The sequence below is a fragment of the Caretta caretta genome, chromosome 4, assembly GCF_965140235.1.
Source record: "Caretta caretta isolate rCarCar2 chromosome 4, rCarCar1.hap1, whole genome shotgun sequence".
NCBI classification, from domain to species: Eukaryota; Metazoa; Chordata; order Testudines; family Cheloniidae; genus Caretta; species Caretta caretta.
This window is the reverse complement of record NC_134209.1, coordinates 133,658,845-133,682,584: the sequence shown is the minus strand read 5'-3', so window position 1 is coordinate 133,682,584 and position 23,740 is coordinate 133,658,845. Positions and strand designations below refer to the sequence as shown.

The following is a 23,740-nucleotide window of genomic DNA, read 5'->3' as shown; positions in this document are numbered from 1 at the left end:
AGAGAGAAGAGTTTGCTCTCATGGGCTGCTCCGTTGGTACTGCCAGCTAGGGAGGTCCTAGTGGGGAGCCAGCTATGGTCACTCAGTTAGGGTGAACTGCAAAGAATGGGGCAAAGAATCACCGTAAAGCTGCTGGATAGTCCAATACTTAGATTTACCACACCAGCACAAAACAGCTTCTTTATTACCTTACTGGTTACTCAGAAGTCCAGACAACACCGTTTCCTTAAAGTGATCCAGCCTCAGGCCTCCATCCAGGTACCCACGTCAAATATGATGAAGATTTCTGTAAATCTTATTTCTTCATTTAAAAGAAAATGTTTACCAATCTCAAAGGATCAGACAGATTACCTCCCAGGCTAATCAGTGTTTCAGATCCTACCCAAATACACGCTACAGCCAATTCTTATTAACTAAACTAAAATTTATTAAAACACAGAAGAGAGAGAGCATGGTTAAAAGATCAGTATACATAGAGACGTAAGTTCAATTCATTGAGATGCAGATTCATAGCAGAGCTGGAGAGCTTTGTAGCTGCAAAGAGTTCTCTCAGAAATAGTCCACAGATTATAGTCCAACGTCAGGGCGTACCAGCACAACTGGGACCTCAATCTTGCGACTCAAACTTCCCCTGATGAAGCTTAAGCAGATCTGAGATGACAGAATCAGGATCCAAGGATCTTTTATATAATTTCATGTCTTTTGACAAGTTGGGATTTCTTCGGGGAACAAAAGGTAATTGGGATGACTTTGAAGGAAGTACTTAGCTATACGAATTAACATAAGGCCATTTGCTTGTTCCTCCACCATTCACAGTACATTTCAAAGAGAGATGAATACCGAGATATCCCGTGTTTACAATTAATTTAAATGCTAGGCTGTTCTTTTGGCCTCTGAATTATCAGAATACAGCACAGACAGGGACTGTTGATTACATTGTTGACCCTACTCATACAGATATAAATACACAAAAACACAAACATCATCTCCCCACATATCTTTTGAGGGTTATTTATTTTGCCGGATGTTTAACCCTTTCTAGCCATGCGTCACAGCTAGCAATTAGTGCTAGTATGCTCTGCTAATTATTTGCTTTACATTTTGTGTGTGTGTGTGTTGTAGGTGTTTGTTGGGAACTGGACTGAAAATCCAGTCTCACTTCATGTAGTCCAGAGTCTGTCTAGCTGTAGAAAGTACAAGGGAGTTAGATAAATATTTGATTTGTGGGTTTTGGAGGGAATCCTTTTGATACATCTGATAAGTAAACCACAGGACAGATGTAGCTGGCCTATCTGATACTCTCCAGTAGCTATAACTGCCCTTTTTTCAAATATCTATTGGAAGCCTTAGTGGAAATCTCTTACCTTGAAATCTGTTTCTTCAGAGAACATCTTCGTGATGTGGAAAATCCTTTTCCAGAACAAAGCTTCAAGTAAATCAGCTGCATGCCCACAGGGACAGGAACTCTCACCACTGCCCTCAGGCCACTGCTAAATGGCACAGTTGCTCTGCAGGTGCGCTTGCTCACTAAGCTTTAGCCCTAACCCTTCTGTGGGAGAAAATTGGGCCGTTAACTGGTGGATGTATGAACCTGTCCAGCTTCAACTGCCCTGCGCACTGAGGTGCAGGTAGCTTCCTGTGCTATTCTCTGACAAGTAAGGGATCTGCACCCCTTGTGTGGGCAGCTCCCCAGCACAATGAGAGTGCATCAGTTCTTGTCTCCTCTCCTAAAATAGAAAAGGAGTACTTGTGGCACCTTAGAGACTAACCAATTTATTTGAGCATAAGCTTTCGTGAGCTACAGCTCACTTCATCGGATGCTGTAGCTCACGAAAGTTTATGCTCAAATAAATTTGTTAGTCTCTGCGGAATCTCCTAAATAGCCTCTTCATTCCCTGATCAGCCTAGTAGCTCTTTTCTGCACTTGTTCCGATTTGAATTCATCTTTCTTGAACTTCCATGAGCAGAACTGAACACAGTATTCCAAATGAAGTCTTACCACTTCCTTGTACAATGGCATTAATACTTCTCAATCTGTACTAGCAATGTACATTTGCTTTTTTCACAGCCTCCTTATGTTGGTAGTTCATGGTCCTCCTGTGATTGACCCCCACATCCAGGTCTGTCTCCTCTTCTGTCACTTCCAACTGAGGAGCTCCCAGCTTGTAGCAGAAATTGTTATTAGACCCTACGTGCATGACTTTGTACTATTGAGTTTTATCCCATTTCTGTCACTCCCAGTCTTCAAGATCATCCAGATCTTCCTGTTTAATATTCTGATCTTTGTCCGTATTGGTGATGCCTTCCAACTTGTACATCTGCAACAAGCCTGGATTTTAAAAAAAATGAAAATAATATATAATTCCCCAATTCGCTGTCAGATTTTAGTTCTAAAGTAGGTCAGATTAGGGCATGAACTACTTGACCAGCAACTGTTTTAAGGTCAGTGTTGTATTAGTTTTCTTATTTTTTATTATAGTATTTACCCTGTCCCTTCCAACTTCAGACTTAACTTTATCCCATCCAAATAAACTAAAACAGTTGCAATTATTAGCCTCGCTCATGTGAGATGGCTGTTTCCAAGGGAACTCTAATACACACTTGTGTTTTATTGATGTAAGTGACTTTTCTAAACAAATTCTGCTTTCATGCTCCCAGGCAGCCCACTAACTTCACAGGCATTGGCACAAGCTATAAGTGAGAATAGAATCTGGCCCAACTAAATTCTTAAAAGCTTCTGGTAAACTTAGTAGAGATCTTTCTCTCCACCCACACTTCTCTCTTTCTCATGTAATCCTTGGGGCACAATAAATGTACAATAAATGTCATGATTTACACTCCTTTCTGTTCTAATGAACCTTTGCATCAACTAAAGGGTTGAATTAGAATCCACTGTAAATAATTTTAGAGTATTGTCATGATCCATGAAGAATTATTTGCAAGATTAACAAAAGCAAGAAAAAGCAGGAATTACTTTGCAACTCCTGCAGTCTGCATGCCAACTGCCCATGCCCCTAGTTCGCTGGGGTGAACCAAGGCAGCTATAGAGCAGAGACAAAAGGGAACCATGATTGAGAGATGAAAAGGAAGAGCAATTAATTCATTTGGTTGCTTTCCAGTGTAACATTCTGAAAGTGGAAAGAAAAATGTCACTTCAGAGGGATGAGTTTTTACTGATTTTTTTCATTATATTGTGAAATCAAAACAAGTTATCTGGACTTGAAGTAAGTAGATTTCCCCTCCCCCCGCCCGCCCCCCGTGAAAATAAGTGTTCAGGAGTGTGTGTGTGTAAAATATGTCTGTGTACACACACACACACACACCCATAAGAATCCATGGAGTTAATACTCAAATTAGTTAGGGAAGAGACATGTGGAAGATATGGGGCTGATCTTAATTGAATCCCTCTTTCTCTTTTGCTTGCATGTGAATAGAAATCATTCTTGTCCTCAAGGTTAGAATGCACTGGCAGCTGCTCACACCCAGCCCAAATCTGGTCCGTAGTCTGGTCATGGCTTCCAAAAACAAGTATCTGTGCAAGACGAGCGATATCTGAGTATTTAAAATCATAACTCCAATAGTGTGCTTTTTTTTTTTTTTACACACCATGCTCTTGGTACTATGACAATTATAATTATGTACAAATTCAATCAGAAATACTGTGGTCAGATTTCATAAAGCTTTAAATTCATGTAAATATTTTTTCTGTTAAATGTAATCAAATGTGTGCTGCGGTATTGTACATGGAATGTCTATCCTATCTGGAGAGGGGCCTGCATTACTAATCCTGAATTTTTTTTAAATACATCTTTAGCTTCAAAGGAACAGGTCTGTGTTGTGCTAATACTCGCACTCTGAGCACAGTACTGTTCACGAGGGGATTTTAACACCCCCCCGCCCCCCCCCCAAAAAAAGAAAAGAGCCCCACTTCCCACCTAGGACTTCCTAACTCTAAAATAAGCTGCAGTGTCATTGAAAGATCTCCCCTGATTGATCCCTTAGTATTCAAGCAATGGTAAATGCATTTTTATAAATCATACAGTAAAGCAAACTAGTTTCACAAAACTATAACTGGTTGCAGAGTTATTTTAAATCAGAGGGGAAAATAGTAGCTTCCTCACCTGCAAAAATCCCATTTATTGCTGTCCCGTATAGTGGAATCCCTTTCAACCAAGTATTTCATCTGAAGGTAAATAAAAACCCAGTATCCCAAACTTAAGCAAAGAAACACATGAGGAGGTAGAGGCTGCCAGGCTCTGCTGTTGACATTCTTAAGCACAGTCTGCTGGTAACTCTTCTGTCTCTCCTCTTAAACACCCAGCAGCACCTTATCCCTATGGAACATAGTAGTGCTCTGTCTTTAAACCTAACTTTAACTCTGACTTTTCCAGATACTTTTGTGTCCACCATGCCCCCTCCTCTTCCCATCCTCCAAGAAGTAGTATAGTAATTATTTGCTTTGAAGCATTGGCTAGAAGCCTTAGTCATGGACCAGGACCCAGATTTGCTAAAGCACTGTACTAACACGCAACAAAAAGACAGTTTCTGCCCCCAAAAGCTTATAGTGTAAGTATTGTGGTATATTATTTATAACCAGATTACTACAGTACCAAGCTCCTTCCTAGATTAAGATTAGCCCATTCTGTAAAGTCTTTTTTGGTGGTTTGAGTGGCAGTGTGGTCCACTGGTTTGGGTACGTGGCTGGATGGTCAGGAAACCTGGGTTTTGTTTCTGGCTCTGGCACTGACCTGCTTTGTGGGAAAAGCACTTCCTCTCTGTGCATCAGTTTCCTCTCCCACCCTTTATCCTGTCTGTTTAGATTAGAAACTCTTTGTAACTGGTAGTCCCTTCCCTAATGTGGCTGCACATTGCCTAGCCCAGTTGGGGCCTCGTCTAGGCAGTATTGTAATATAGAAAATAACACGCAGAAGTAGATACTGGTTTATTTTTAAGTCACCTGTTCCTAGTTAAAGTTTCCAAATCCGAAGTCTAATCTCTATACTGTAGCTTTGCTGCATCTCTGTTCGGAGAGCAGCACTGTCTAATGCTGTGCAGCAGTAAATTTACAATGGAAGATGATCTTTGTTATTTTTTTGTCTTTAAATTGTATCACACAATATTTTTTTTTTTTGTAAGCAGAATTTAAAAAAATGTCTTTCATTTTCTCTCTCAGGGTCTGACAGAAGTTGAGCTTCCTCCTTGGTGCTGGGTGCAGCAATCTGCCTGCAGAGGTAAAACTTGATATATAAAGTAGTACCAGTATCCACCAGGAGAGGGGCTAATTTCCACCTCCTGTATATCAGAGACAGGATCATATGCTTCCTAGTGGGGACGGGGGAAGGAGAGAGTGGCTCACTAGGTTTATTTAGCATCTAGTTAAATACAGTAACTCCTCACTTAACATTGTAGTTATGTTCCTGAAAAAGTGACTTTATGCGAAACAACGTTAAGCAAATCCAATTTCCCCATAAGAATTAATGTAAATAGGAGGGGGTTAGGTTCCAGGGAAATCTTTTTCACCAGACAAAAGACATTATATACATATACAGTATAAGTTTTAAACAATTTTAAACTAACAGTTTAATATTGTACACAGCAATGAATGATTGTAAAGCTTGGTTGAGGTGGTGGGGTAAGAGGGTGGGATATTTCCCCAGGAATGCCTTGCTGCTAAATGATGAACTAGCACTTGGCTGAGCCCGCAAGGGTTAATACACTGTTGTTAATGTTGCCTCACACTCTACAAGGCAGCATGGACTGAGGCAGGAAGGAGGAAACACAATAGATGCAGGGCAGTAGCTGCAAACAGTTCCCTACAAAAACAACATGGTGAGCCCACGCTATCCAGCTGGAGCACAACACTCCCTCCTCTTGACAGCACATGCACGGCTGCACAGGTGCTGACTTTCCAAAGTGCTGTGGGTGGGCGTTGCGTGCATGAGTGAGAGAGAGAGATGTGAATTGCCCCTTTAAGTACACTGACCCGCACTTCAAGTACGTTGCCCTTTTAAACAGATCAGCCAGTTCAGACAGGAAGCGACAGCTTCCAGCAAGCTCCCTCCTTTCTGTCCCTGAGCCCTGTCCCCCTCCTCCGCTTTGTGGAGACGGGGTATGGAGCAGGGGGACATCCTGACATCAGCACCCCTCTCCCCCCTCCCCCAGCAAGCAGGAAGCTCCCGGGAGCGACTCCAAGGCAGAGGGCGGGTCAGGAGCTGCACGGCAGTGGGGGGAGGGCAGCTGAACTGCAGCTGTGCAGCTGCCGAGCCACAGACCTTACAGGGAATTTAGGGGAGTAGATGCGGGGGGGGCTACCGCCACCCCCCTGCCCCTTTCTAATCCCCACAAGGAGGGGCTGTTCTTCCACAGAATCCTGCAAGCAGTGGACAAAGCAGGCAGCTACCAAACAATGTTATATGGGAGCATTGTGCAACTTTAAACAAGCTTGTTCCCTAATAGATCAGCAACGTAACAACAAAACAACATTAACCAGGACAACATTAAGTGAGGAGAAAGAACAGGCGTACTTGTGGCACCTTAGAGACTAACAAATTTATTTGAGCATAAGCTTTCGTGAGCTACAAGTCACTTCATCACGAAAGCTTATGCTCAAATAGATTTGTTAGTCTCTAAGGTGCCACAAGTACTCCTTTTCTTTTTGCGGATACAGACTAACGCGGCTGTTACTCTGAAACCTGTTAAGTGAGGAGTTACTGTCTTTGTTTGGAACAATAACAGTATTTATAAACTTTCTCATTGCAGCTGTTTGCTGGTAGATATTTGAAAAGATGTTATTGATGGGCTTTCTTTTTTTTTAAATGTCATACTCTAGGGATCTTCTTTTAAATGATTTTTATTCAGTGTCTTTTCTACTCAGTTATTTTTTATGTTTTTGAAAGAACAATAGACAAAACTGCAACATCCCAGATTTCCTTAAAATGGAAACTAATGAAACCCTGTTCCCATGTCCTGCATGTTCTCCTGATCAGGCCCAGGGCTACTGCTGCATGTGTTTTGCTTGAAGTTTGTACGAGAGAGATTTTCAATGAGGGATGTGTGCACATGCTTCCTGCTTCCAAAATGCCTTAGCATCAGGAACAGCCAGAAAATAGTAAACACAAAAGTAAGCATGGATCCCACAGTGTTTCGGTTTCTTTGCAATTTTTGCTGCACTCTGATAATCTGCAAATTCCAAGATTTCCTTAAATATACCAAACCAAAAAAAAAAATCTTTCCATTAGGAAATAGAAAAAATAGGTTCCAACAGTAACTCTACCTCACTGCACACTTGTATTAACTGGGGTTCCTTTTTTTCCTGGTTAAATAGATTTTATGACCAGCAGTAGGTCCTAAAATATGTGGGATGTGGAGTGTAGCTGAGCTATTGTTGATTTTAGAGCCATCATTTCTGCATTTTCTGAATCTTTGTGTAAAATTCGCATGACATTAATGTAGGTTTGCTATGGGAGTTATGATAGGTGGTTTTTTTTTTTTTTTATGTATTAAGTAAAATAGGCAATAAAAGCCAGGTAAGTTCTCTGTTTTATTGATAGAATGGGCAGACTAGAGTCTCAATGATAAGAAAGGAGTTTCAGCTGCTTGCTACTCAGTTGTCCATAAGCAACAAGGCAAGCTAGAATTTTTGCATGTGTTGCAGACTTATACAAATAAAAGTATTAGCTAAAATATCACTCTCTAAGCAAAAACCAGTATAACTGTTCTTCCTGCTCACTCAGCTCCGTATCTGTTGCTTTTAAACTTTGGAACTCCTGAAGTAATAATGGATCTTTAAAGCCCATTTATTTTCAAATTTTCAGTTCAGATCTCTCAAACTGTTCTGCAAAAACAACAAGGAGTCCGGTGGCACCTTAAAGACTAACAGATTTATTTGGGCATAAGCTTTTGTGGGTAAAAAAACCCCACTTTCCCACAAAAGTTTATGCCCAAATAAATGTTAGTTTTTAAGGTGCCACCGGACTCCTCGTTCTTTGTGGATACAGACTAACATGGCTACCCCTCTCAAACTGTTCTGTTTATTAAAGCTGACAGCTTAATTGTATGGTCTGAGCACAGTTCATAGATGAGATCATCTGTGTTACCCACAACCTATAATTGTAAACAGTTCATCGCAAACTAGCCTACTAGTTGAAATGCTTCAGTGATAGCATGTTACAGTCGGAGCTGAGAACTCTAGCCAAAAACTTCCCCCTGTGTTTGAGGAAACTCCCATTGCAGCCATCTGCAGTGCACTCACTGTCTGTGGGCTATGGAGAAATAGGGCATTGGTGGCTGCAAGGTGCAACGTCATTCACCTACATGATTTTAAATGTCTTTATTTGCTAAATGTGTGTGTCACCCTAAAATCACTTCATAATGATTTCAACTAGCCCTTTAATTAACAGCCATGTTTATAAGGAGGTACATATAACAGAGAAGTAGTTACAGGGGGTGAAAGCTTGAACTAGGGTCAGACACGTGTGAATGGGAACAGATGGAAATCTTGATTAGCTAAGGGGACCTCAAGATTCCAAAGAAATTATGATTTAAGATGAGGGGCTAAAATGTTTGGGGTAAGAACTTCTTTGCCTTAAAATTAAGGGTCTCAAGTTAAAGAACTTTTTGCCAGTGAATTAAAGATAAGCCTCTCTTAGGTTAAGGAATGTTCCTAACTGTATATAATTCTACATGACAGGTTTCAGAGTAGCAGCCATGTTAGTCTGTATCCTCAAAAAGAACAGGAGTACTTGTGGCACCTTAGAGACTAATAAGTCTATTTGAGCACAAGCTTTCGTGGGCTGAAGGTGCCACAAGTACTCTAATTCTACATAGTGACTCTTGTCTCTTATTCTCCAATTGGTTACTTGGGCTTTATAACGGGGCACTGTGAGAGAGACTTGTTGCTCACTGTGCTCTCTAACATGATGAAGAGAGAGACTCAACAGCAGATGTATGTCGCAGGATTATTTTTTCTGAAAGCAGTGTTGGAATATAGATAAGGTTTTCCTGGGGTCTTAGAAACAAATATAGTACACTGAGGATTTGGGGGAGGGAGGGCATCAAGCTTTCTGAAGTCTACTTTTTTAAGGACTTATCTACGTGGGAAAGTTTTACTTGTATAATTATACCAATATAATGACAGGTTTCAGAGTAACAGCCGTGTTAGTCTGTATTTGCAAAAAGGAAAGGAGTACTTGTGGCACCTTAGAGACTAACCAATTTATTTGAGCATAAGTGAGCTGTAGCTCATGAAAGCTTATGCTCAAATAAATTGGTTAGTCGCTAAGGTGCCACAAGTCCTCCTTTTGTTTATAGTTATATTGCCATAGTTTTCCTGGTATGACACCCTGTGTGGACACTCTTATTGTGGTATAAGAGTAGGGTTTTTTGGCATAGTTTAAACCCCTTCCAATATGACATACGATAAACCCCCCACCAGTCTTATAAGAGTGCCTACACAAGGAGTTATACTGGTATATCAGTTTAAATGCACACCTTAGGTTTTTATAGAATAGCTTTCCCAGGTATACAAGCTCTTAAATACTTGTCCAGATCCCGCTGATGCATGACAACCTGTTTGAGTGCAGTGGTGGTCTGCCAAGTTGCAGTGCTGTGATACTTCTGTTTCTCTTATTGTGAAGATTAATTTAATTGTGAAAAGCTTTGGGTGAGGTTGATCTGTGAATCAGTCCAGCTCCATTAAAATTAGTTTTCTTCCTTTTCCACTTGATATATGGATCTTCATCTGCGTCATGGTCATGTCTACAGCTAGTTAGTGCTGTCTTGCTTCGTAGAGGTTCCAAGCACACACTCTGCTGAAGTTTGTTCATAGCTCAGGTAGAGGGGAGGTAGAGACTCTAAGCTGAGAGACAGACCTGACTTTTTTTCTATTTTTAATTAAAGTAGTGTGTCTTCAAAGTTATTGTTGCTGCATCCTCTACAAGACTAACGGGTTTCCTCAGGCTTTTTTCTGGCTAAGGGGAGTTGGGGAATGACGGATTGGGGCTTTATTTGGGGTGAAGGGATTGGAGCTCATTTGGGTTGGGGAAAGTTTTGCAGGAGACCTTATTTTCTGTTTTTAATTGTTGATATGATTTTCACTTTGCAAAGCATCTAGAAAACTCTGATGGGGCTAATAGAAGTAAATCTGAACAAATAAACTGCACAAGTGGAATTCACATGAGCAAATCCCATTGGATGTAATAGGAACTGCACTTGCAGAGTGCATTGTCAGATGAGACATCTGTCAATATGATTATGATGTGCTTTCTACCGTTTACCGTGACTGAAATGGCCAAACTCCATTTTAAGGTTTGGATTTCTGGTAATGTACAAGTTTCAGATCACTTTTAGATTTCACTGGTGAATTACTGTAAATTACTGGGACAGATCCAGTCCTGATGTAAGATCATTGAAGCCAGCAGACTTATAGCAAGAGGGAATTTAATCCCTTGTTTTATTTTACATCTCTCTCTCTCTCTCCCCAAGTCTACAATGTAAGGTCAATACAGACACGTAGCAAGGTTATTAAAGATACTCTGCGGTATTCATTCAGGCAGCTGACTTTTTCCTGGGGCCTGGAGAAATTAGCACTTTATAAAGAAAAAAGTGGTATTTTCATTTCTTGCTGCTTTGCTCATTCGCCTGTGTGGCCTGTTGCAGGGCTGCTTACGGTCTGCTCTTGGCCACACACAGTGCTTCCTGTAAATTGGTCAGCAAGAGGAAACTGCTTGCGGCACTGCAGAGCCCGCTCAGCACGGTGCTGCATCTGGACTAGAGAACGAATGCCAGCAAGGGCAGCACAGTGTTAGAGATGTATATCTCATTGCTCTTGTTTGCATGCACCTAAGGTAGAGGAAGAACAGGTTTTGACTGGGAAAGGTAGAGAGTGGGGAACGCAGAAGAATCAGGGAAGGATCCAAATTCCACATTTCTGCTGGCATGAAATTCAAATGCCACTTGGGCCTTGTCTACACTACCAAGTTTTGTCACCAAAAACTGTATGCAAGAGTGAACACACTACAATGGGACTTTTGTCACGAAAAATGCCCAGTGTTAATGACAAAAAACTTCCACCCATACGAGAGACTTTTGTCTTTTCCCCTCCCTTTACTGTCGACAACGAGCCAGTGTAGACACTGCTGATTGTTTTGTCGACAGAACTGGCTTCCTCCAGTAGCCCACAATGCCTGCCCTAATTGCCTTGCTCAGTGTTTTGATCTCTGCTGCTCTGCAGCATGCGCCCTTCCCCTTTCAAAGCTCCTGGAAGTATTTGAGCGCTGCTCCATTTGGGGAGCAAACCATTGGAATGCTCCTGTTCTGCCCGGCATTAGGAACACGGCAGCAGGCAGACTGCTATGCCGCTTTGCCGTTCCTCAGCACGGAGAGCTCACAGAGCTGCTCATGGTGCTGCTCTCGGCAGCTGAGGGGGCTGTGGGAGAACTCGCGCAGCAATCAGGTCTTCCTTCCCACATCTTCCTTACATACCCACGGTGCATTGCTCTCACAGTCGATAATGGTTTTCCCAATGGGGACATGATCTGTCGACAGAGGGAGCAAGTGTGAACGCCCTTTGGCCATTTTTGTTTTGTCCACTGTTCGGTGTCGACATAAGTTTTGTCAACAAAACTTGATAATGAAGACAAGCCCTTGGTTTGTGATATTCTGTCTGCAGTCTAATTCCCTGATTGAAATCTTGTAGTACTAAAGGGGTAAAATTGTAGTTAATCCTTCTGGGTGAAATTCTCCCCTGTGCAGAGCCAGCATGAAGCCTATGAGCCCTTGGAGTCCTACACTGAAGGCCTGAGTCTTAGTGGTGTGTAGGCCTTGTGCTGGCCTTCTTTGTGGGGGTGAATTTCACTCTTTGTGCAGAAGGATGTATGTAAAAGTACTCCCTGTCTGTTTCACTGGGGTACTGTTACATTCCTACAGTTGCCAAGTTTGACTCTTCCCTTGTTAATCCGTTTCAGGAAGATTTAACTTTTATCAGCCTTCCCATTTATGGTTCTAAAAGGCACAGTGATTCTGATTATTCCTGTGCTGGGAAATGACACACGTTCAAACTGCATCTTCTCCAGAATCAGGAACTGTGTAAGCATTCTTACCTAGTTTCTCACTCTAACCCCAATGCCTTCTACAGGAAACAGTTTTGGTTTTGACTGCATTTCCCTCCCTATGAGTATCTCCACAGAATTGAAAATCAGCCAGAAAATTCCAAAGGGGCTCTTGGAATTTGAAATGATAAATCCTTTTGGCACTATGTATCTGTCTGCCTTGAGTGTGGAAGGAGGCCGGTGTGGAATTCAAAGAGAAATAATGTGAACCAAGTAGTTGCTAAAGGAATATGCTCTGGATAAATGAGAGGGGATTGAGGTGGGAATGTGAACACCGGAGACCAACATGTTGTAGTAGCAAAGGCAGGAGTCAACTGAGATAGGCTTTTGCACTTGCCCCTAAGAGGTGGAAAGGAAGGGACAGAAGTGGCCAGCAGCAGGTCCGGCTCCTAGGTGGAGGTACGCAAGTTACTCCACATGGCTCTCGTCTGCAGGCATTGCCCCCCTAGCTCACATTGGCTGGTTCCCGGCCAGTGGGAGTTTGGAGCTGGTGCTCGGGGTGAGGACAGCGCATGGAGCCCTGTGGTCCCCCCGCCTAGGAGTCGGACCTGCTGCTGGCCATTTCTGGAGGTGCAGCGTGGTGTTGGAATAGCCTTAGCCGGACAGCACCGCTGACGGGACTTTTAATGGCCTGGTTGGTGGTGCTACCAGAGCTGTCATGACCCTGTGCCTTACATTCCGCAACCCAGTACTAGGTTGCAACCCACAGTTTGAAAACCACTAATATAGAGAATTAAATGACGGGGTTTGATAGCAGCCTGGATGTGGGCTGCAGAGAAAGGAGATGGAGAAGTGTGGCACAGAAGTGTTGATCCTGGGTTAAAGGAGCCTGCTGATGGTATATCAGTGGTGATGTAGAGAGCTTGGGAGGAAAGAGGAAGTCACTTGCATCTAAGATTGATTAAAAACTGATTGTTTTAAAATAACTTGGGTTTTTTATTTAAATTGTATTTTATTTAAATTAAATCCAGATTTATTTTTAAAAAATAAACTTACTTAAAACTAAATTTGAAATTGACTACTTATGTTAAGGCCTAAGCTTACTATCGATTAAAATCATTTAAATTAAATACACAAAATGTTAAGCAGCACATGTTTGCTGCCAAATTTTAAAGAAAGTCAAACTCCTGTACTGGTGGAAGTCACTGTTGAAGTACCTGGAATCAGAATGTGTTTGAAGGGCAAAACCAGCTTGCGTCAGCAGTAGCCTCTTCTGCAGGTGCACAGTGAATATTTTCTTTATTTCAGTTTATTCAATTAGTTAATTTCAATGATTAGTTTATTCAAAGTTAAGAAACCAACTGGGAATTGAAAAAGCAGGAAAGCTTGTTTTCCTCTTCCAAGCAATGAATAAAACCTAGATGTGACAGGATTTACTATTTCTAAAATCTTGAAAGACATAGTAACCAGAAAAAAATCGGTTCTCCTCACTAACTATAGATAATACTTCTTTTTTAAATAAATCCATTGTTTATCAAAGCACATGTATCCAGCATTTTTAAGGTAGTTTTATTTAATAAAATAATTTAAAATACTGTTTCTTTGCATTTTTAATGGAAATTCAAATTGAAAGTAAATAGCGCTTGATGCAAATAGCAAGTAAAAAAGTAATCACCACCTAGTAAATATGTACTGCATTATGCACCATTTTGCTAACATAATAAAAAAAATTAAGTTACACTATATAATTGTTTAATTGTGTATAGTTATAGTGCAGGAGTGACCAAACTTACTGACCCTCCGAGCCGCATACAATAATCTTCAGAAGTTTGAGAGCAGCAAGAAATGCACAACCTGCTCCGCGGGGCGACACCTGCTGGGCATTGGGGCTTCTGCCCCAATGCCCCCCATCCCCACTAGGCTAAAGCCGTTCAACCCCCTCCCTGCAGGGCAGAAGCCCCTAGTCCCACCACCTCACCGCAGGCCAGAAGTCCCTAGTCCCACCCCGCTGCTGCAGGTCAGAAGCCTCAAGCTCCAGTCTTGTAGGTGTGCATGGGGGGGTTCTGGGAGCCGCACTTTAACTGTAAAAGAGCCGCATGTGGCTCACGAGCCACAGTTTGGCCACAGCTGCTATAGTGTATCCTCCTAGTCATCAAAAAGAAGTACCAAATTTAGTGTAAAGACTATATTTTGTTGCAAATCCACATGTTTTAATGGTTACCAACCAATAAGAATAACCTCTTAAGAAAAACTAACTAAAATGTACAAGTGCAATACATGATTAAAACTGATGGTTTAAATCAAGGTTTCCTATTAGCTGATTTATATCATAATTTAAATTGGTGATTTTAAATAATCCACCCTGCTTATATCCACTCTGATTTGGAGTTGGTGAGGAGATGTTGGAGAGATGTGGAGATTCTGTCCTTAGGTTTATCATCCTATTGTTTGGAGGAGGTTTAAACTGGGATCCACCTTGTATTGTATGTAGAGTAATATGGTGCAGTATAGTGGTTAAAGCAAGTGATTACTACTCTGGAAATACAGAGCTTTAGTCTTGTCTATGTCACTGAGTCCTAATGTAGCTTTGAGCAAATAACCTCTATGCCTCAAGCACCTGATCTGTAAAATGGGGTTACTTACTGTGACAGTCTGTACCCCTATGTACAACCCTGTTACAAGACTGATAACTTTTATACAAAGTACGCCTTTGTGAGATGGTAAATGAAAACTCATAATTTGCTGATCATTATTGTCCTAGTAAAATGTGGAGCAACTTTGCATGTAAAGTTATAGAATTCCTCTGTGTGTTATTATTGGACATGTTCCAAGTATGGGAGGAGCAGCCACAAACCAGTTCCCCAGAGGCAAAAAGCTAGCCAGTGCCTCAGCCAGGTTCAGCAAAATCAAATGGACCATCAACTGGTTAAGTGGCCATCCTTTGGCAGGAAAGAGGATGTGAGTAAAAATCTTTATCTTGGCAAAATAACAGCTGTAGGTTCCCATCACACAGACTTTCTGTCTCTTGAACCTCAGCTAGAGATGTTTTCTCTTCTTCGAGAATCTATAAGATGGGAGAGGGAGCACCCTAAATCATTCCTTCCTTTCTCTTTACCTACGGCATCCACAACATCTGAAGAACAAAGGAAACAGCTTTGGAATGGGAGAGAGATTCTGACTGAAAGGAGTTGTCAGTAAGACTGCTGTAACATGTAGTGAGAGAGAACTTTGCTTTAAATTCACTTAGCTTGTTAAATTAGGTATTCGTTGCATTTTATTTTCTTGTAACCAATTCTGACTTTTATGCCTCATTACTTGTTATCACTTAAAATTAGGGCTGTCAAGCAATTAGAAAAATTAATCGTGATTAACTGCGTGATAAAAAATTGTGATTAATTGCACTGTTAATAATAGAATACCATTTATTTAAGTATTTTTGGATGTTTTCTACATTTTCAAATATATTGATGTCAATTACAACACAGAATACAAGGTGTACAGTGCTCACTTTATATTTATTTTTGATTACAAGTATTTGCACTGTAAAAAAACAAAAGAAATAGAAGTTTTCAATTCACCTAATACGAGTACTGTAGTGCAATCTCTTTATCATGAAAACTGAATTTGCAAATGTAGAGTTATGTACAAAAAAACTGCATTCAAAAATAAAACAATGTAAAATTTTAGAGCCTGCAAGTCCACTCAGTCCTACTTCTTGTTCAGCCAGTCACTCACACAAACGAGTTTGTTTACATTTGCAAGAGATAATGCTGCCTGCTTCTTGTTTACAATGTCACCCGAAAGTGAGAACAGGTGTTCTTGTGGCATTGTTGTAGCTGGCATCCCAAGATACTTATGTGCCAGATGCGCTAAAGATTCATATGTTCCTTCATTCTTCAACCACCATTCCAGGGGACGTGCGTCCATGCTGATGGGTTCTGCTCAATAACAATCCAAAGCAGTGTGGACCCACGCATACTCCTTTTCATTATCTGAGTCAGATATCACCAGCAGAAGGTCAATTTTCTTTTTTGGTGGTTCAGGTTCTGTAGTTTCTGCATCGGGGTTGCTCTTTTAAGACTTCTGAAAGCACACTGCACACCTTGTCCCTCTCAGATTTTGGAAGGCACTTCAGATTCTTAAACCTTGCGTCAACTGTTGTAGCTATCTTTAGAAATCTCACATTGGTTCCTTCTTTGTGTTTTGTCAAATCAGCAGTGAAAGTGTTCTTAAAATGAACAACATGTGCTGGTCATCATCTGAGACTGCTATAAAATGAAATATATGGCAGAATGTGGGTAAAACAGAGCAGGGGACATACAATTCTCCCCCAAGGAGTTAAGTCACAAATTTAATTAACACATTATTTTTTTAAAAAGCATCATCAGCATGGAAGCATGTCCTTTGGAATGATGGCCAAAGCGTGAAGGGGCATATGAATGTTTAGCATATCTGGCATGTAAATACCTTGCAATGCCGGCTATAAAAGTACCATGCAATGCATGTTCTCACTTACTGTTGAAATTGTAAATAAGAAGAGGGCAGCACTATCTCCTGTAAATGTAAACAAACTTGTTTGTCTTAGTGATTGGCTGAACAAGAAGTAGGACTGAGTGGATTTGTAGGCTCTGAAGTTTTACATTGTTTTGTTTTTGAGTACAATTATGTAAGGAAAAATCTACATTTGTAAGTTGTACTTTCACGACAAAGAGATTGCACTATTGTACTTGTATGATGTGAATTGAAAAATACTATTTCTTTTGTTTATTTTACAGTGCAAATATTTGTAATAAAAATAATATACACTTTGATTTCAGTTACAACACAGAATACAATATATATTGTGACAGGGTTGGGCCAGATGGGTACAAGAGAGTGATAGAAGGCAGATATATTAGCCCCAGGTTAAGTAGGTCCCTTTTCCCTTGGTAAGGTAACAGGGAAGGTTCCAGGACAATCAGGAACTTTCTGGAAACAATTAAGGCAGACAGGCTGATTAGAACACCTGCAGCCAATCAAAAAGCTGCTAGAATCAATTAAGGCAGGCTAATCAGGGCACCTGGGTTTTAAAAAGGAACTCACTTCAGTTTGTAGTGTGCGAGGAGCTGGGAGCAAGAGGCCCAAGAAGCTGAGAGTGAGAAGGCGTACTACTGGAAGACGGAGGAGTACAAGCATTATCAGACATCAGGAGGAAGGTCTTGTGGTGAGACTAAAGAAGGTGTTGGGAGGATGCCATGGGGAAGTATCCCAGGGAGTTGTAGCTGTCACGCAGTTGTTACAGGAGCCACTGTAGACAGCTGCAATCCACAGGATCCTGGGCTGGAACCTGGAGTAGAGGGCGGGCCTGGGTTCCCCCCAACTCGGTACTGGAGGAGTTGAACTGGACTGTGGGTTCCACCAGAGGGGAAGGTCTCTGGCCTGTTCTCCAAACCACTAGGTGGATTAGCAGAGACTGTGGGGATTGTTGTTCTTCCTTTCCCCATGCTGGACAGTGATAAGGCTAACTGAGTGAACGGCAGATTTGAGTCACAAAAGTGGCCAAACTGAGGGCTGCTGTGAACCTCTGAGGCGAGAAAATCCGCCAATAAGCACATTGGGTCCTCACCAAGGCAGAGGAGGAACTTTTGTCACAATATGAAAATGTAGAAAAATATCCAAAATATTTAATAAATTTCAATTGGTATTCTATTGTTTAACTGTCTGATTAAAACTGATAAATTGTGATTAATTTTTTTGAGTTAATTGTGACTTAACTGCAATTAATTGACAGCCCTGCTTAAAAACTATCTTTTGTAGTTAATAAACTTGTTTTACTGCTTTATCTAAATCAGTATATTTGGATTCAGGTGCTTGGGAAACTCCATTTGGGATAACAGGATTTGTGCGTATCATTTTCTGTTAATAAAACGAGGGGCGTTATATGAGCTTGTATTGTCCAGGAGAGAGCTGGGCAGTACAAGACATACATTTCTGGGGTAAAGTCTGGGCCAGGGAATTTGCTGGTGTCTCTCTGCAGTGTAATTCATAAGTGACTGGCTATAGCGCTCATATAATATAAATGGGGGTAACTTACTTGCTGGAGGTTGTGTGTGAGCAGACCAGGAGTGGTGACTCTCACCAAAGCAGTGTAAAAGGCACTGGCACAGTGTAAAAGGTTGCAGAACTGAGGGGGAACAGCTGTTCATCAGTCCAGATTGTACCCTGGATAACATCATGCATACCCACCTACCTCCCACTCTTAAGTTCTCTCTAAGCTGTGCAGCCATGTGGTCGCACAGCTGCCTATTAAGCCCTGCTGTGGGGAGAGGTGCCCCTCCCTGCTGGCCCTAGCACAGACCAGTCTCGGACTTGCTGCGGCCAGGGGAGAGGAGCCCATCCCTCGGCTCGGCCCGGCCCAGCCCCGCCGGAGCTGCTGCAGTCGGGGAGAGGCACCTCTCCCCCAGCCCCAAGCTCCTGCAGTAAGAGAGGGCTTGGGGGGGACTCCTCTCCCCCAAACGCAGACCAGGGACAGCCTGTACCCCAAACTCCTCATCCCCTGCACCCCAACCTTCTGCCCCAGCCCTGAGCCCCCTCCTGCACCCCAAATTCCTCATCCCCAGACCCACCCCCCCAGCCCTGAGCCCCCTCCCACACTCCAAACCCCTCGGCCCAACCCTCACCACACAAATTTTGTTGTGTGCACCAACATGAAGGTAATGTGTCACACATCACCTCCATATTGGTGCACATAACAAAATTCATTCTGCACACGGACATAAAAAATTAGCGGGAGCACGGCTCCCACCGTGAGGTTTTGTTAACATTTGTGGCTAAGTGTAGAGACGTTAATAACTCACCTTCAGGGCTCTGTCCCAGTGGTACTCAACCTTGGAATTGTGTAGAGGTTTCAGGTACTTTCAGCCACCCTTGCCTATTCTTATTACTAAGTGAGGGGAGGGGTCCAGGGAAGGTGGAAGGAGGACTTCGGGGGTGTCCTGGTATGGAAAAGGTTGAGAACTGCTTTCCTACCCAATACCACCGCTATCTGTATCTCAACCTAGATTATTTCATCCTTCTCGTACAGCTTTTGTTCTCCTTAAGCCATGCACCTAACCATACCATTTGTAGCCTTCTCCTTTTTCCATATTGTTCCTTGTGCTTGGAACCTCTCCCCTTCCCTTTTGAGACCCGGACTCGTATATTCTTAAAACACACATCTTCCTTGAAGCCCGTTGGTGCTGATCCACCAAAATAGGTTTTCAGTACACAGCATCCCTCTTTAAAAAATGTCTTGTCCCCACCACTCTGAACAGTGCTAGTCATCTATTGTATTATGTGGCTTTACTGTGTTTTCTATCCTGTGGTGTCACTTAATTCAGCCTGGTTAATTCCCACTGACATCAGTAGGGCATGTGAATTTTTTGCATCTTTATAATTTAAGACCCTCAGTTGAAGGGGCTATAACAGTATAAAATAGTGGTATTTTATATATCATCATCATCATCATCTGATGGCCCTTAGATTGTAGAATTTTGCCTGTACGTTACAAGCGCCTTAGGGAAGGGTTTTGTCTTCCCTTATGCTTTGTGTAAGGTGAAGCATGCTGACAGTACTTAAGATATTCCTGCTTTCATAGAGGGTGAACTTTCTGCATCAGTTTTGTGAGTATTTAACAAGGTGGCTGTCTTTAGTTCCTTTGTTTGAAAGAAGAAGGGCAATCTCAGGTTGCTTTGGGTAACATTAGAGATAAATATTTAATCCATTCCATTATTATAAACCACCAACATCTGAAACATTTGCTTCTCTTCTTAAGCACTAAGCAATCATTCTGAACCAGGCTTCCACTTGAGTGTAAATTCAAGCACAGAGCCACACCCCCCCAAAACTTCCTCTTTTTAATCCTCCATTTCCTCATGAAAAAAGTACCAAACCAGCTGTAATGGAAAATTCTCTCCCTTTTTGGGTAGCTGTCTGCCACAGGTTGAGATTTTTGTAAGTTTCGTTTTACTACCTCTCTGGTGTATCAGGAAATTCTGATAGAGATAATGCTGCCCAATGACCCCAGGAACAGGAAGCAACACACACAGAGACACACACAGCCAACAAAAAAGGAAGCAACCCATTGCTGAGGCGTCCCATTTGACCCTACTGCACTGCCTGGAAGGGTCAAGGCATGGTTTTTTTCCTCCCTTTTCTAATATGAAACCTGAAGCTGCTGCAGCAACCGTGACAAAGATATTTAATCAATAGGTGCACACTACGGGGAGATATGCTAACTTTCTTACCTGAGGCAGATTATAAATGGCTAATGGCTTCATCTGTACAAAGGAAAAGCTCGTTCAGTGCCACGTTCAGTAAGAAAGCTGTGTACCAGTCAGATCTTGTCATCAGGTTAGTATGAGTTTGTGGTTTGTTAATCTATGCTCTTTTCCTTTTACCTACATAAAGAGTAAACTAATAAGAAAAAAGAAAAAAATCCTCTTTTGTTCTTGACTCTTGTATGTGGATTAAGAATGAATCAGTCATCATTTTAAAAAAAAGGTGGGGGTCAGGGGGAACGGGGAAGGAACGCACTTCCATGAAATTAAAAGCCAGTGAAGACACTGTGCACATTAAACTTATTCATAATTGAATGCTTTGCAGTGGGATTCAGTCCCCAGTGTCTCTCTTCCCATAATACTGACTGGACTTCCACAGCATTGCCAGTATCGGTAATTATCCTCTCTGACAGAACTGTTGCTGAAAACGGAGGCAGGAAAAGGATTAACCTGAGAAAATTAAATTATGTTGCGTATCTGATTTTTATTAGATGTTTCAGTGTGAAATGGATTTTTCTAGTGGAAGAGCACCTGAGATCTCTGCAAGGTTAGAAAATCCAGTTTTAGGAACAGAAAGTAAATGTGTGGCTAGCTGAAGCTGAAATGGTAGAGTTTTGTTCTGACATGCTGAGAATATGCTGTTTTTTTCCTTTCCTCAGTAACCATGCTCTTTGCAGCCGGCTACGTGTATAGTGTTCTCTCTCTCTTGACTAGGCCACCTGTGAAAGATGGAATTCTCAATTGTCTTTCCTTCTATCTTTATTTACTGCACCATTCCTTTTGTTGTATTATTTATAGGTTCAAAAGCTTCCCAGCTGAGATCTCACTTTTCGTGGGTGTATTGTCAAGATGGGACTTAAAGATGAAATGCTACAGTACATGTGAAATTATGGCACTTTTTATAATTCTCAAATATAGTATGCTGAGACACTTCTGACAAACTGAACTCAGATTTAATGTTTTGTGCTGTAAATTTGAGAGGCTGTTTTTCATTTGCTGACCAAATTGATCCCCAGTGTTTAACAACACAGGGTGTAAATAATATCATGGAAAGCTAAGACATCCAGTATAACCTCGGGTTGGTGAAAGCTCAGAGAGAAAAATAACATGGTTTTTAGGCCTGAATCCTGCAAGATGCTGAGCAGTAACTGCAAGATACCAAGTTGCCTCATTTCCAGTTGAATTCAGTGGGAGTTGGGGCATGCCGTGCCATGCAGGGTGAAGTCCTTATCTGTTAATCTGTATTTGCTTTAATTTAGGCTGGATGTCTTTGCAACATTCACATATTTTTAGGTTAATTGATTTTAGGGCCAAAAGAGTCTGTTGTTGTTCTACAATACACTCCAGATTTTGAGGGCAAAATTACATTAGTTTGGGTTCTTTTTATGTAAATCTAAATGCATAACTGAATCTAGCTGCTATATATACCCTATGTGCTCAAGAGATTAATGGAGGAATGGGTAGGAATAAGATTTCATTTCTCGATAAGATTTAGATAATTGATTTAAGCACCCCATCTGCCGCAGAAATCTGCAACTTTTCTGCAGTTGATGAGTTTCAGTAACCAAAGGCCATTATACCAAGATTGAGGACCTCTCTGCAACCTCATGTTGAAGTGGTATTACCAAGAGGACAATATAACGTGAATGGCATCTGCCTTCAGCTGTCCGTATGCCGTTGTTTGCAGTGCTGTTGTAGCTGTGTTGGTCTCCAGGTATTAGAGAGACAGGGTGTGTGAGGTAATATATTGGACCAACTTCTGTTGGTGAAAAAGATAAGCTTTTGAGCTGACACAGAGCTCTTCTTCAGGGCTGGGAAAGGTACTCAGAGTGTCACAGCTAAATATAAGATGGAACAGATTGTTGAGCAGAAGTTGTTAGCAATTATTTAAGGGACCATTCAAGGTGAAGGGGCCTATTAATGTCCCTGTAGTCGCAGGACAAAAAAGGGGGCTCATTATCAGAAGCAAGCTCCCCACAGGACCCACCAATTCAAAGTAGCACCAGACCCTGCCATAACAACAGATGCAAAACCTGTAAACATGTCTCCACTGCTACTATGATTGATACCACCACCAACAAACCCTTCAAGATCCATCAATCCAAGGCATACCTCTCACTATGTGTCGTGTGCCCATCTAGTGCACTAAATGCCCCAATGACAACTAGGTGAGTGAAACCAGACAATCACTACATTCTTGAATGAACTCGCACAGAAAAATGATAAAAGACAAAAACACCGTATCACCCATGGGCGAATACTTATAAAATCACTCCATGTCTGACCTCTCAATCTTTGTCCTCAAAGGAAACCTGCACAACATCTTCAAAACTGTGCCTGGCAGCTTAAATTCATAATTTTGTTAGACACTAAAAAATAACTGGATTTATGATTTATTACCGTAATCTGTGATGCGTTAACACCCCTTTTGGCCTGTGACTGCAGAGGTGTAAATGGGTCACTTTAACTGGAATGGTCTCTTAGCACGTATTCTACCTACTTATGCTAAACAATCTGTTCCATCTTGTATTTAGCTTTAGTACTCTGAGTATTTTTCCCAGGCCTGAAGAAGAGCTCTGTGTAGCTTGAAAGCTTCTCTCTCTCACCAACAGAAGTTGGTCCAGTAGAAGATTTACCTCAGTCACCTTCTCTTATGTATGCTGTTATGGCTTTCACAAGCGTTGGCACAAACATGCTGTAACAATACTTTTTTGTCCAAATAACTTCTCAAGTAATCCATCACAGCAACTGCAGCTATGTTCAAATTACCTGTGATACAGACTGAGGCGAACCTAACCCCTTAATACTCCGTTCATTTACCAAAAATGTTGCAAACTCTATTTCTAATGGTCGCTTTGCAAAAGAAGAAACACTCGATATGTGTTAAGTACTTGCTCTAGGTAGAGTATGAATAGGCTTTGAGGTATGCTGGAGAGTAACGTGACCACACTGTGCTGTGTTTCAAAGAAAACTCTTCAGTATTGAAGATAGTGCTATAAATTACTGTTCCTGTGTTCCACCCCAGCATACTATAGAGCACAGAGTCTTCCTAACAGACATGGGATTGTCCCAGAAAATCCCTGAGGAGTCAGGTACAACAGGGACAAGGCCCTTTCTGGTGTGCTTTGATTGTCTTTGGATCAGTCTCAGTACTACTTCAGGTGGGGAAGGATGTGTGTTCAGTGGGCACTCTGTTTTTGGTTTTTTTTGGGAGGGGAGAAGGATGGGTTGTTTTCTTGGCTTGGTCAGCATGACGAAAATTAGGCAAAAGAATGTATCTGTTTCTTAAAAACAAATGCTTTTTGCTGTTACAAAGAACTCACAGAATGAGTTGGGGAAAATTTTCTGAGTAGCCTCAGCAAGAGGCCCCATTCTTATCCTGGTTAAACTTGGTGT

At 41.6% G+C, this 23,740-nt stretch overlaps 1 protein-coding gene across 7 annotated transcripts in view; it reads left to right on the top strand.

The window, feature by feature from the left end:
- SH3BP2 (SH3 domain binding protein 2) overlaps nt 1-23,740 on the top strand; it is a 65,162-nt gene that overhangs the window by 20,881 nt on the left and 20,541 nt on the right. For 2 of the 7 annotated variants that reach the window (XM_048849067.2, XM_048849068.2), the window contains exon 2: nt 5,174-5,231. The exons of 2 other annotated variants lie outside the window; for them this stretch is intronic. Coding sequence is in view for 2 of the 5 variants with exons in the window: in XM_048849065.2 (XP_048705022.1) it covers nt 20,296-20,417 (122 nt within the window). In the remaining 3 variants the exon portion in view is untranslated. Of the gene's footprint in view, nt 1-5,173; nt 5,232-17,096; nt 17,251-20,058; nt 20,418-23,740 lie in introns of those variants that run through there. 3 more of the 7 variants (XM_048849069.2, XM_048849065.2, XM_048849064.2) reach the window with 3 other exon arrangements.